Genomic DNA, 14,901 nt, shown 5'->3' with positions numbered 1-14,901 from the left:
CTTGTATGATTCAAGGAAGGAGAGCAGTCATTCTATTCCTGTCTAGCCAAACCCTGATTCTTACACCAGACGATAGTAAATTTCCCTGTGTAGAGGCCTACTTGCATTAAACAGTTACGAAGAACATGAAATTGCTAGTCAAAAAAGGTGCCCATATTAAACTTGGACAATAACTGCTAGACTGGGCAGCATGGTGTACATGCTAAGACTAATTGAATAGAAATAAAACAACTGCCTCCAGCAATCACAGCATTGTGTGCATGCAGCAAGGGCAACCTCAAGTGACAATGGGACCCTTCACTCTATTGATGCCCACTCTCTGGCCTTTAAAAAAAAAAGTTCCTTGCCTACATCACTGGTAAGGAAAGGAGACATTTTCTGAACAGGATGTAATCATCCCAAACATGAGGCCAGACACTTTCCAACATACCATCCACACAGCAATAGTAACGTTGGGTGTTAAGTAAGGGCATTTGCACTGAGATTGTAACTTATGTAAAGCAGTGATTCTGAAAAAAGGCAGATTGCAGACTGTGATTAACTCTAAAACTTAATTGAAGTCACAGCTAAGAGCACAAAGACACTGAAGGAACAAGTCAACACAAGGAGGTTTGGTCAGGGGCGCAGGATACGGGAGAATTTAAGGAGACGCATTGGAACACACACCAAATCAGGTTAGGGGTGCCATAAAGTTAGGTGCAGTTCCAATCTACCAAACTACCTCATCATGGACCTTGCAATTTTTCTCTGTAACTGTAATGCTATAAACACTATATTCTGCACTCTGATATTTTTCTCATTGAACTATTATACTTGTGTATGGATTTATTTCACTCAAGTTTAGTATAATTTGACTGAATAGCACATAAACAAAGCTTTCTACTGTATCTTGGTACATGCGACACTAATAATGCAATACCAATACCAGGCTGTGCTGAAGGGGCTGTTCCCATGCTGCATTAACTCTATTTTTAAATAATTGCAGATGGTAGAATAACCACATTCCTACAAATTGGCAAGACAGGTTAGTTAAGGTTTAAGAAAGTTGCTTTGCAACCTTGGACAATACAAACAAACAAACAAACGTGTTCAGCCTCAGCTAGAATGAAGATCTAACGTTAACAAGACCATCAAGACTTTCGGGGGTATACACATGTTCAACATGATGACAGGATAATTGGGAAACAAATTAATATTTTCTTCTTTGAGAAGTGACTAATAGAAGATTTTAAAACAGTCATCAAAATCATGAGATTATGATGGAAGAGCGAGTCGGTAACCAGAAGTCATGCATTGGAAAGTGCTGGAGTAACTCAGTGAGTCGGGAGAACACAGAATCAGTGACCTCCATAATGTTTGGGACAAAGACCCATCATTTATTTAATTGCCTCTGTACTCCACAATTTGAGATTTGTAATAGAAACAAATCACATGTGGTTAAAATGCATATTATCAGATTTTGAATAAAGGCCATTTTTTATACATTTTGGTTTCACCCTGTAGAAATTACAGCAATGCTAATACATAGTCCCCCATTTCAGGGCACCATAATGTTTGGGACACAGCAATGTGACGTAAATGAAAGTGGTCATGTTTCGTGTTTTGTTGCATAGCCTTTACATGCAATGACTGCTTGAAGTCTGCGATTCATGGACATCACCAGTTGCTGGGTGTCCTTCTTTGGTGATGCTCTGCCAGGCCTGTATTGCAGCCATCTTTAGCTTATGTTTGTTTTGGGGGCTAGTCCCCTTCAATTTTCTCGTCAGCAGATAAAAGACATGCTCAATTGGGTTCAGATCGGGTGATTGACTTGGCCACTCAAGAATTGACCATATTTTAGCTTTGAAAAACTTCTTTGTTGCTTTAGCAGTGTAGGGGCCATTCTTGCTTAAGCTAGTTATTGTTAGCATATTTTATTATTTTGTCTAGATATTTCTTGCAGAATTATTTTGTACACTTGGGGATGGGATTTTGATACATAGATGGGCATGGCATACATCGGAGGAGGCTAGCGAAACCACCGGAAGTTTTTAGATCGATTGGAGTGAGCAGGAGAGAAGGAATATACCAGTTCAGATAATAAGAACGGAAAGCTACAATTTGTATAAGAATAAAGAGGATCTGGTATGTTCACTTCTTTGTATTTACAACAACTGCAATTAAATGGAAATAACGACTGGAAGATTTGTTTTTATCATCAATTGGGTAAATTCCTTTCACTCCCCCCTGCCAACGTAACAATGACAATGGAAAGGATTGAAATTACCATCACAGCAGTATATTTGGGATCATTGTCTTGCTGTAGAATGAACCGCCGGCCAATGAGTTTTGAGGCATTTATTTTAACTTGAGCAGATAGGATGTGTCTATATACTTCAGAGTTCACTATGCTACTACCATGAGCAGTTGTATCATCAATGACGATAAGTGAGCCAGTACCTTCAGCAGCCATACATGCCCAGGCCATAACACCCCCACCACCGTGTTTCACAGACGAAGTGGAATACTTTGGATCTTGGGCAGTTCCTTCTCTCCTGCATACTTTGCTCTTGTACATCACTCGGATATAAGTTAATCTTAGTCTCATCTGTTCTCAAGACATTTTTACAGAACTGTGGTTGCCCTTTTAAGTACTTCTTGGCAAACTGTAGCCTGACCATCCTGTTTTTGCAGTTAACCAGTGATTTGCATCTTGCAGTGTAGCCTCCGTATTTCTGTTCATGAAATCTTCTGCCCACAATGGTCATTGACAAATCCACACCTGACTCCTGAAAGTGTTTCTGATCTGTTGAACAGGCGTTTGGGGATTATGCTTTATTATAGAGAGAATTATTCTGTCATCAGCTGTGGAGGTCTTCATTGGCTTGCCAGTCCCTTTGCGATTAGTAAGCTCACCAGTGCTCTCTTTCCTCTTAATGATGTTCCAAACAGTTGATTTTGGTTAGCCTAAGGTTTAGCTGGTGTCTCTAACAGTTGAATTCTTGTTTCTCAGTCTCACAATGGCTTCTTTGACTTTCATTGGCACAACTTTGGTCCTCATGTTGATGAACAGCAATAAAAGTTTCCAAAGGTGATGGAAGGACTGGAGGAAAGACTAGGTGCTGAGAACTCTCCTATACCTGCATTAAGGAGGTATTTAAACACACCTGAGCAATTACACACACTTATTAAGCCATGTGTCCCAAACATTATGCCCTGAAATGGGTGTAAACACTGCTGCAATTTCTACATAGTGAAACCAAAATGTATAAAAATGGCCTTTATTATAATCTGACATTATGCACTTTAACCACATGCGTTTTTTTCTATTACAAATCTCAAATTGTGGAGTACAGAGACAAATAAATAAATGATGGCTGTTTGTCTCAACATTATGGAGGGCACTGTAGAAGACGTTTTGGGTCAGTACCCTTCTTCGGACTCCAGCAAACCAACACCTGTAGTTCCTCATGTTTAGATCATTAAGGAGAGTTGATTAGTGTTGGGAATGTTCATTGGCTGTCACGTATATCTCAAGTGTTAATTCCATTGCATGCTTTAATGACATCCTGAACCCTAATTCAGAATAAAAACTATCAGCCTAGTGTGTAGGGTAATTAGGGAGAGGCAGGATAGACTGGGACTTTATTTTGGAGTGTAGGAGTCTGAAGGTGACCTCATTGAAATATACAAAATCATGAGGAGCATGGATAAAAGTGAAAGCTCACAGGCTTTTTCCAATGATATATGGTTCCAAAACTGGAGGGCATAAGCTAAAGGTGAGAGGAAAATGATTTAGAAGAACCTTAGGGTAACTTTTATCTCAAAGGAAGTTTGTATCTGATATGAGTTGACAGAAGAAGCTATAGAAGCAGATATCATAACAAATTTCAAATTCTCAAATTTCAACTCACATTGCAAGATATATGGATACAAAGGCAAAATGCCAAATGCAGGCAAAATGGGATTAGCCCAGTACGCCAACCATTTCACCATGGACAACTTGGGCTGAAGGAACTGCAGATGCTAGTTTACAAATAAGGGGGGGAAAGTGCTGGAGTAACTCAGCAGTTCAGGCAAATTTGATGCATGGCTAGACTATGCCATGGTCTGGCAACACATAATGCAAAAAAAACAAACAAATTTAAGCAAAGCTTCAGTTTATAACACTTACTTTTTTGGGAAATAGAACACAGTATCAGATGCAAGAACACAATAAATAAAACTTGACCAAGCTGCAAAAAGATCATAGATGACTCACAACCACAATCTTTTTACCGAATCCCACCCCACACCTTAATTCCCTTCATGTCCAAAATCTATTGATCCAAGCCTTGAATATTTTCAAAAGCTGAGCATCCACAGCCCTTGATGCAAACAATTCCAAAGAGCCATATTCATCAAGTTATGAAATCTGTCATGGAGACACAAAATAACTGCAGATGCTGGAATCTTGATCAAAATAAAAGAGGTGCAAGAACTCAGACCGCAACTGGGGAGGGAATGGACAGGCGACATATCGGGTCATGGCCCTTCTTCAGTCATCCGTCGTGTTCAGAATGGAAAAGCTCTTACCCAAGGCTACACTAGTGCTAAAATTGTTCTTATAATCCCCAAAGAAAGGCTCATTCTACTCAATGTTCCATCTTTGGTGCTATCCAAGGGACTTCAGTTCCACCTGTTCCAAGAAAAGTGCACCCTAAACTACAGTGAACACCGGTCTTGGTATTGATTTATTGGTATTAGTTTATTATTGCCAGAGGTACCGAGATAGTGAGAAACTTTGTTTTGCGTGCTATCCAGGCAAATTATACCATGCACAGCAAAAGAGTAAATAAACAAGAGTACAGAATATAGTATTACAGCTATAGAGAAAGTGCTGATAAAGTAGTGCACTGGACCTAACAATGTAGCTTGGAAGATCAGGAATATATCCTCCAAGTGCAATGTCATCAAAGCCATTCATGTCATTCATGAACGCGAGTAGCGGGAACTAGTTTTACTAAAAGTACCAACATAAATAAAATGCTCAAAGTAATGAAAAATAAACTGATTTATATTTCAAGTCTATCATCACTCATTAGATGTTTGTACTGTTTCTTCTCTCCACAGATGCTACTTGACTTGGTGAGTATGTGCAGCATTCTGCTTTTATTTCAGCTTTCCAACATTAAGGTTTTTGCTTTTCATCTGCTGTCGTTAGCAGTGTATTTGTAAAATAAACTTGTATCACTTGCAAATAAACCAGACATGACAGACCTGCATTTAAAATTTCAGCCCACATAACCACTTAGTGCCAACTGCTAGCTTAAGATTCAACTGCAAGAGGCAGACCCTGCTGAGTTCCTCCAGCAGTTTGTTTTGTTTTGCAGCAAACAGGTTGCAAGATTTCAGATCTCAATCATTTTATAGATAGTCAGTTGTTAGAAAGTTTTCATACAACTTCCACACCCTCCATAAAGCAAACACTAAAATTCTCCCTCAAACCAACACTCTTGAACTCCAGCAATGGAGTGACTCTCAAATTACGTACAAAAAAAAATGCTTGGGAAATGGACAAGCTGTTCTTAGGTGCACTGTGCCATATCTACAACATTTCAAAATGGACGGTAGACAAAAAGGTTGGAGAAACTCAGCGGGTGCAGCAGCATCTATGGAGCGAAGGAAATAGGCAACGTTTCGGGATTCGGCCCGAAACGTTGCCTATTTCCTTCACTTCATAGATGCTGCTGCATCCGCTGAGTTTCTCCAGCCTTTTTGTATACCTTTGATTTTCCAACATCTGCAGTTCCTTCTTAAACATTTCAAAGTGGACTGTAGTTTAAGTTCTTTGAGGACAACAGGTTCAGATCGCTCTCACTGTGGCCACCAGTGCAAGAATATAGCATTTGTTGACCGAACATTTTAAGAAATGGTGCCAGTGAGGCTTGATGAGGCAGGTGATGGTTAAACATGCACTCCAAGACTGTTTGACAGAAAAAGATAAGAGCCTCAGGACTTTTCCACCATGAAAGAGTTCAATTACACAGCCATGGGATATATCAGTGAACTTCAAAATCAGGAACAAGACTAAATACAGGTTAGACAAAAATGCTGGAGAAACTCAGCGGGTGAGACAGCATCTCTGAAGAAGAGTCTCGACCAAAACTTTGCCTATTTCCTTCGCTCCATAGATGCTGCCTCACCCGCTGAGTTTCTCCAGCATTTTTGTCTACCTTTGATTTTCCAGCATCTGCAGTTCCTTCTTAAACTAAATACAGGGTATTCAGAAAAAAATATCCAAAGAATTACTTATATGAACTCTATGCCACAGGGAGTACTTGAGGTCTACAGAGCAAAAAATGATAGGGAAAGTATGTGTTGAGAGGGTGTGGGGAGGAGAGGCAATGTGCAAACATAGGTATCAATCATTTGGACTAAATGGTCTGTTTGAGTTCCACTACTCATTTAAAAGTTACATTTAAATTGTATTTGTTTACATATTGAGATATTACAAACAAAATGCCAGGCAAAATATGATGGGATTTACGAACCAAAAGAAAATCAAAAGGGTAGAGTACAAAGGATGCACTAAGCAATCAACCCAAAAGACTTCTCGTTGGACCACTATAAAAATCAACCCCTTCGATGTAAAATCGGACAGGTGTATAAACAAGATAATCAGATAACATACATAATTGCATTGGTCTATTATCTATTGGAATCAAATGACAAACCCTCCCCCTCCAAAACAAAACACTCGCAGACAAAACTGCTTTCAGAAACCAACCAACAATTTATTCGCAGATCACACTGAAGTTCAACTCTTTTTCTGGTACTGCTCTTTTAAGGTAGAAATTAGAAACTAGCTTATTGCCAACAATAGTAAAAAAAAAAAAAACTTGAAACATTTTTGAAAGCTAGTTTACAACTGTAAACAACACCCTATGGTCTTTTCTTACAAAAAATACAAATTAATGGTGCTGCAAAGTCTTGGCTTTTCAGCGGAGTTGTTGTGCACAAATGTCCAAGGAATTCACTTCTCAAGAACAAAATCAAGATAACCCGCGGGTATAATTTAGAATACGAATCGTAGAGGTGCAGTACATTTGATTTAAAAAGTAGTCCGAAAGATTCAGAAGCCACGAAGTAATGAGTTTGACAGGATATAAACAAAAGTAAAGCAAGTTGTTTTGTTCGTGTGGATGGAGATTACGTTTAAACCAACTCACCCAATCCTCAAAACATTCACAACAAATCATACACTTGTAAAACACGTAATCATGCAAACGACAAGAAATCAGAACATAATAAAACTCGCAGCGAGCCAAAATGAAATGCAAGTGAAGGGGACACAGGATCTTGTTGACAAACCCGCCATTTTAAATATTTTTTTTAATTCGCTAAACTCGAGAGTAAAATAAACGATAATCTGCATTTCTTCTGGTCTCTGGAGTAACTGCCTGCAGTGTGAAGGAATTGTAAGGCGGGCTCTGTGAGCTGGGCCTGGTGCAGGCCGTGACTAGGCCCGGGCCTCCCGCTCTGCGCCATTTACCTTTGGCCAAAGCGACGGTGGAGTTCTCGGTGTCGATGGTGTACAGAATCCCTTCATATCGGATCTCCGCCTTGGAGATGAGGCTGATTTTGCTGCCGATGTACGGAGTGCCGCCGCTCATGGTGCTCGCCGTGCGCTGACCGGCCCTCTGCGAGCTGGTGGAACAACAGATGGACGCCGATTATCGGCGTCCCTTCCTCTCACTCTCCCTGCTCTGTGACGTTGCTCAGACAGCGGCCAACATGGCGGCCTTCAAATCCCAGGGAGCAGGCCGGGCCTCCCTCACAGCCAGCCGCCACAACAGCACTGCAACCCTGACAAGCGGCTCTTGGTCTGATCCCAGGTAGTCCAGCTATTCGAAATACAGTCGTGGATTAATAAACATGTCCTTTTACATGTTTAAGTTGGAGGAAAGTCTGGTGAAGCTCAATGCAAAGCAACATTCATTGCTCTTTAATTTTTAAAGGTAGACAACAAATGTTTTAGAAACTCAGCGGGTGAGGCAGCATCTATGGAGAGAAGGAATATGCGACGTTTCGGGTCGAGACCCTTCTTTCGTTAATTGGTGTTTTAACTTATTTTGCGAGAAAAAGACAGTTTAAAAAAAACTTTCCAGGCACAATATTACAAGTTTATGAAGTAAATGAATTTGGGAGGCTATTCAATCCGCCGTGTGCAACTGTCCCATTATCCTATACATTATGGGTTTGTGTTTCTGTTTTTATGCTGGTACATGGACTTTTTAATTATTTTCCTACTTGCCTTAATTCTAGAATAACTTACAGCAGCCAATTCATCCGCAGGTCTTTGGGATCAACTAGCAGAAACACATGGGGAGAACGTGCAATCTCCACAATGACAGTATACAAAGCATGGAAATAACCAGGGTAGATGTCTCGGCAGACAAGATGATGGTTTCCAGCAAAAAGACACAAACTGCTGTAATAACTCAGTGGGTCAGGCAGCATCGCTGGGAATATGGATATGTTTATGTTTCAGATCGCAACCCTTCAGGCTCAACATGGATAGGTGACATTTTGAGTGAGGACCCTCCTTTAGACTTTGACAAGCATGAAGAAGGATCCCATCACAAAAAGCCGTCTATCCATGTTTCACCAGATATGCTACCTGACTCTCTGAGTTACTCCAACACTTTGTGTCTAGGCCCCCAATCTCAATCTTGACCTTCAGAGCTGTCTGTTTGCACATTCTCCCTGTGGCCCATGAGGGTTTCCTCCAGGTGTTTTGGTTCCACTCACTCCCAAAGACATGCTAGTAGGTTAATTGGCTGCTTAAACTATCCCTTAATGGAGGTGGGTGACAGAAGAATCAGAAAGGGAGCTGATGTGTGATGGGTTGCATGAAAATGGGTTGCAGTGGATGTGTATACAGGATTGATGGGACTGCTCTGAGTTAGTATAGACTTGATGGGCCAAAGACATCTGTACTGTGTGAAAATATGAACATTAGAAGTGGAGAAAATGCTATAATACTGATGATTTTTGAGGTTGTAACAGGTCGAATAGATAAGGGAATGCCAGCAGATATGATGTATTTGGATTGTAAGAATGGAATGGAATACTTTATTGTCACATGTGACAAGGCACAGTGACATTTTTTGCTTGCGTACACAAGGTATACAAATAGTGGCCACACACGGCGCTGACAAAGTTACAAAGTACAGCGGCTCCACCTTTGATCTCCCCCCTCAACCCCCTTCCTCCCCCATGGAGAACTGGCAAATTAAAAGTTAGTCATGGTCATATTGAGCGGTGGGGCAGGTTTGAGGTGGCCAATTACTGTTCGTATTTTCTTGTGGTCTTTGATTCCTCTCGGGTTTTAAACCCCTGTACAGGAAGAAACTCAGATGTTGTCTGAGTGAAGTTTGCACAAGCCCTGTGGCCATGTTTGCTTCCTCCAGGTGTTCTGGTTTCCTCCCACATCCCAAAAAAGTCTGGGTTTGTAGGTGAATTGGTCCCTATAAACAAAAAAAGTCCCAAGTGTGTAGGGAGCAGATGAGAAAGTGGGATAACATGGAACTAGTGTGAATGGGTGATCAATGGCATGGACTCAGTGGGCTGAAGGGCCTGTTTCTGGTATCACTAAACTAAACTAAACAAAGAAGGGATATACGATACGATAGAACGATATTCATCCCAGGAGGGAAATTAGTCTGCCAACAGTTGTGTAACCCTGGAGGTATTATTTTTACTTTCTGAGGGTGGATGTGGATTGATGGAAAGTATTTGTACAATTGATATTCATCAGAAAATAGATACACAAAGCTGGAGTAACTCAGCGAGACGGTCAGCATCTATGGAAAGAAGAAGGAATGGGTGACGTTTCTGGTCGAGACCCTTCTTCAGACTGAAAGTTACCTGAAAGGGAAAAGAGAGATATAGACGATGAGACGATGATGTAGAGAGATTATAGAACAATGAATGAAAGATATGCAAAAGAGTAATGATGATAAAGGAAACAGGAATGAGCAATTAGCTCCCTGCATTTTGTTGTTGGCAGCATGGGAAATCCGCGCCTTGTGTGTACATCACTTGAATGCACAAAGCCTTGGCTGTTGTAGTTTGCAGATTAGCTGTTTGTAGGGTGAGAAAGAGAAGCTGGTGCAACTTGGGTGGGGGAGGAATGGAGAGAGAGGGAATGCAGAGGTTACTTGAAGTTAGAGAAATCAATATTCATACCACAGTCTGAAGAAGGGTTTCCACCCGAAACGTTGCCTATTTCCTTCGCTCCTTAGGTGCTGCCTCACCCGCTGAGTTTCTCCAGCATTTTTGTCTACCTTTGATTTTCCAGCATCTGCAGCTACTTCTTAAACATTCATACCACTGGGTTGTATGGCCCAAGCGAAATATGCGATGCGGTTCCTCCAATTTGCGTTTTGCCTCACTCTGTCAAAGGAGGAGGCCCAGGACAGAAAGGTCAGTTTAGGAATGGGAAGGATAATTAAAGAGTTTACCTACTGGGACATTGGGTAGGTCTAGGCGGACTGAGCAAAGGTATTCAGCAAAATGATCGCTCAGCCTACGTTTGGTCTCGCCGATGTATAAGAGTTCATATCTTGAACAACAGATAAAATAGATGAGGTTGGAGGAGGTGCAAGTGAACCTCTGCCTAACCTGAAAGGACTGTCAGGGTCACTGGACAGAGTTGAGGGAGGAGGTATAGGGACAAGTGTTGCATCTCCTGCGGTTACAGGGGAAGGTACCTAGGGCGGTACAGAGTTCAGCAGAGTTGCTGACTCTTCCGAGTTTCCCAGGAATCCCCAGGAATGAGCAATTAGTCCCCTGCATTCTGTTGCTGGCAGCATGGGAAATCCACGCATTGCGTGTACATCACTTACATGCACAATGCCTTGGCTGTTGTAGTTTGTAGGTTGTGTCAACTCCAAGAGAAGTACAGGGAGTAACATCAACCATTGTGCCTGACTTTGTTCAGCCTCACTTTGCTTTCATCACTTTGCTTTCATCTACCATGGAGCATCCTACTCAAATTTTTCTCCAGTTTACGACAGCCTCATAATGCCATGTAAATTGAGCTCTTAGTTAAGGGATTCACGGCAAACCCAATTTCAGTGTAGACTGGTGTCTGCAGAAGAGTTTGTCGTTTCCCCAAGACTTTTCTCAAATATTTGTGAAGGACTTCCGCACCTCAACACGATTATTAAACCCATGTCCCACGGTACGAGTTCATTCCAAGAGTTCTCCCGAGTTTGCCCTGATTCGAACTCGTAGATTTACGGTAATGGCCACTCGTGGTACTCGGGGCTCTCGAGGACATTTTGATCATGTTGAAAAATCTTCACGAGTCATCCCGTGCTTACCTGCCGTTAGCGAGTCTTCTCAAGTACCTGTCGTTAAAGCTAAGAGACGTCCCCGAGCTTTGAAGTTCATTCTCCGTGCTTACCACGAGTTTGATTTTTTTTTTAACTCGGGAGAGCTCTTGAAATGAACTTGCACCATGGGACAGGGCTATTACTGGAATGGATCTAATCTATAGGACTAATAGGATATTGTTCTATCTACTTCACCTCTACTCCAGAACCAAGGTCAAACCTACTTGGTTTACTGAGCTGCAGGATATAGGTGATGCTGGTGTTGAGATTGAGCTCCAAGTCAGCACCTGCTTATTTTGCTATGGGTTTATTATCGTCACATGTACGATATACAGTGATATACAACATAGTTGTATTGCAGGCAAATCATAGCATTACAAAAAAATAACTCAATAACTGAGTGGAGTAACTCAGCAAGTCAGACAGCATCTCTGGAGGACATTGGTAGATGGTGATTTAGGTCAGGACCCTTCTTCAGAATGTAATAGAGGGGAGAAAGTGGACGAGAGGTGTGAGCCGGAAATATCATACCAGGCATTGTTCGAAGGGTTCTGACCTGAAACATCACCTATCCATATTCTCCAGAGATGCTGCCTGACCCATTCAGTTACTCCAGCCATTGGTCCCGATGGTGTCAGCCCTAGGGTACTCAAGGCGTGTGCCAGCCAGTTGTACGGAATACTCCAGCATATCTTGAACTTGAGTCTGAGCCCGGAGAGGGTTCCTGTGATGTTGAAGACATCCTGCCTGGTCTCTGTACCAAAGAGGACATGTCCCAGCTCCTCCAATGACTACAGACCGGTGGCGCTGACTTCACACATCATGAAGTCCCTGGAGAGGCTGGTGCTCACTCATCTGCGACCCCTGGCTAAACCCTACCTGGACCCCCTGCAGTTCCCTTACTAAACAAAGATGGGGGTTGAGAATGCCATCATCCACCAGCTCCATCGTTCCTATGTTCACCTGGATAAACCGGGAAGCAAGTTAGTGGTGGGCTTTAGGAGGAGAGGAACACCCCTGTCCCCTGTCTCCATCAACATAGAAACATAGAAAATAGGTGCAGGAGTAGGCCATTCGGCCCTTCGAGCCTGCTCCGCCATTCAATATGATCATGGCTGATCATCCAACTCAGTATCCTGTTCCTGTCTTCTCTCCATACCCCCTGATCCCTTTAGCCACAAGGGTCACATCTAACTCCCTCTTAAATATAGCCAATGAACTGGCCTCAACTACCTTCTGCGGCAGAGAATTCCAGAGATTCACCACTCTCTGTGTGAAAAAAGTTTTCCTCATCTCGGTCCTAAAAGATTTCCCCCTTATCCTTAAACTATGACCCCGTGTTCTGGACTTCCCCAACATCGGGAACAATCTTCCTGCATCTAGCCTGTCCAACCCCTTAAGAATTTTGTAAGTTTCTATAAGATCCCCCCCTCAATCTTCTAAATTCTAGCGAGTACAAACCGAGTCTATCCAGTCTTTCTTCATATGAAAGTCCTGACGTCCCAGGAATCAGTCTGGTGAACCTTCTCTGTACTCCCTCTATGGCAAGAAATGTCTTTCCTCAGATGAGGAGACCAAAACTGTACGCAATACTCCAGGTGTGGTCTCACCAAGACCCTGTACAATTGCAGTAGAACCTCCCTGCTCCTATACTCAAATCCTTTTGCTATGAATATCAATGGTGTGGATGTGCAGTTTACCAGGGAGTACAAATACCTAGGAGTGTACCTGGACAGTAAGCTGGACTGGTCCAGGAAGGCTGAGGCACATGTCTATTGTACATCATGAGAAACTGTACGTACAACAATGACAGAGCCAGCTGTACTTTTTGAGGAGGCTCTGTGCCTTCAACGTCTGCAGCAAGATGTTGCAGTTGTAGCCAGTGCCATCTTGTTCGCTATTGTGTGCTGGGACAGCACGGCGAAGGCTGCAGACGCCAATAGGATTAACAAACTCATCAAGAAGGCTGGCTCTAAGAGGCTCCTGGGGTTGGAGTTGGATCCATAGGAGGTGGTCTTGGAGGGGAGGATGCTCCTCAAACTGCAGAGCATCTTGGACAATACAGCTCACCCCCTCCATGACACACTGGTCCACCTGAGGAGTACCTTCAGCAACAGACTGGTTAGAATAGAATAGAATATAATGCCTTTTATTGTCATTCAAACAAACAAAAATTTGAACGTTGAAAGTTCCACCAAGATGCAGGACAGAATGCCACAGGAGCTCCTTCTTCCCTGTGAATATCAAACTGTACAACTCCTTCCCCTTCTGCCGTGGGGTTGACTGACCACTACCCACCTCCCAATCTTTGCACATCCCCAATTCTTTCCACTCGTCACTTTAATTTCATGTTTCATGTATTTTGTGTTTTATGACTGTTGACAGATCAATTTCCCTCCTGGGATAAATAAAGTTCTATCATAGAAACATAGAAAATAGGTGCAGGAGTAGGCCATTCGGCCCTTCGAGCCTGCACCGCCATTCAATATGATCATGGTTGATCATCCAACTCAGTATCCTGTACCTGCCTTCTCTCCATACTCCCTGATCCCTTTAGCCACAAGGGCCACATCTAACTCCCTCTTAAATATAGCCAATGAACTGGCCTCAACTACCTTCTGTGGCAGAGAATTCCAGAGATTCACCACTCTCTGTGTGAAAAATGTTTTCCTCATCTCGGTCCTAAAAGATTTCCCCCTTAATCTTAAACTGTGACCCCTTGTTCTGGACTTCCCCAACATCGGGAACAATCTTCCTGCATCTAGCCTGTCCAACCCCTTATGAATTTTGTACGTTTCTATAAGATCCCCCCTCAATCTTCTAAATTCTAGCGAGTACAAACCGAGTCTATCCAGTCTTTCTTCATATGAAAGTCCTGACATCCCAGGAATCAGTCTGGTGAACCTTCTCTGTACTCCCTCTATGGCAAGAATGTCTTTCCTCAGATTAGGAGACCAAAACTGTACGCACGTCGTATATTGTGTATTTCTTTGGTATAATCCAGCATCTGCACTTCCTTGTTATTCCATGCATGAGTACAACAGGTAGAGCAAAAGAGAAAATAATCAGAATGCAGAACATGGTGATCCAGCAACAGAGAAAATGGAGATTAAAGAAAGTGCATGGGACGCAGCGGGACAGATTGGAGAATTGGGACATGATGCTCATTGCTTCCCCCCACGTGCCCGAGATTCCCGGGACGGGACCTCACTTGACCTAGGGGCGAGGCTCCAATCCCGCGACACGTGACAGGGACGACGCTCCAAAACAGCAACACGTGACAGGGGTGGCGATCCAATTCCGCATCAGGTGACAGGGGCGCGCTCAGCCCTGGGGTCACGTGGGCGCCAGTCGCGCCAGGGGGCTGTGGGCGGGGATGAGCATGCGCAGTCGCCAGCAGAGGAAGATGGCGGTTGGTTGGTCGTCAAAGAGTGGACGAGAAGGCGGGCAGTGAGTTGTGGTCATCTCTCGACTAGCAGCTGGCCGGTCGTGGGGACGTGAGGTTGGGGCTGGTAGCGGGTTGGCGCCATCGTCCTCG

General features: G+C 42.9%; 1 protein-coding gene across 1 annotated transcript in view; it reads right to left on the bottom strand.

Annotated features, from left to right (window-relative positions):
- LOC129705282 (protein LSM14 homolog A-like) overlaps positions 1 to 7,775 on the bottom strand; it is a 35,183-nt gene extending 27,408 nt beyond the window's left edge. Inside the window, exon 1 of the mRNA XM_055648792.1 lies at positions 7,514 to 7,775. Coding sequence (XP_055504767.1) covers positions 7,514 to 7,634 — 121 coding nt within the window. The 5' untranslated portion in view covers positions 7,635 to 7,775. The remainder of the gene's footprint in view (positions 1 to 7,513) is intronic.
- Between the last annotated feature and the right edge of the window lie 7,126 nt (positions 7,776 to 14,901).

Source organism: Leucoraja erinacea, chromosome 17, assembly GCF_028641065.1.
Source record: "Leucoraja erinacea ecotype New England chromosome 17, Leri_hhj_1, whole genome shotgun sequence".
Lineage (NCBI taxonomy): Eukaryota > Metazoa > Chordata > Chondrichthyes > Rajiformes > Rajidae > Leucoraja > Leucoraja erinaceus.
The sequence above is the reverse complement of the archived record's forward strand: the minus strand, read 5'-3'. Positions and strand labels throughout refer to the sequence as shown.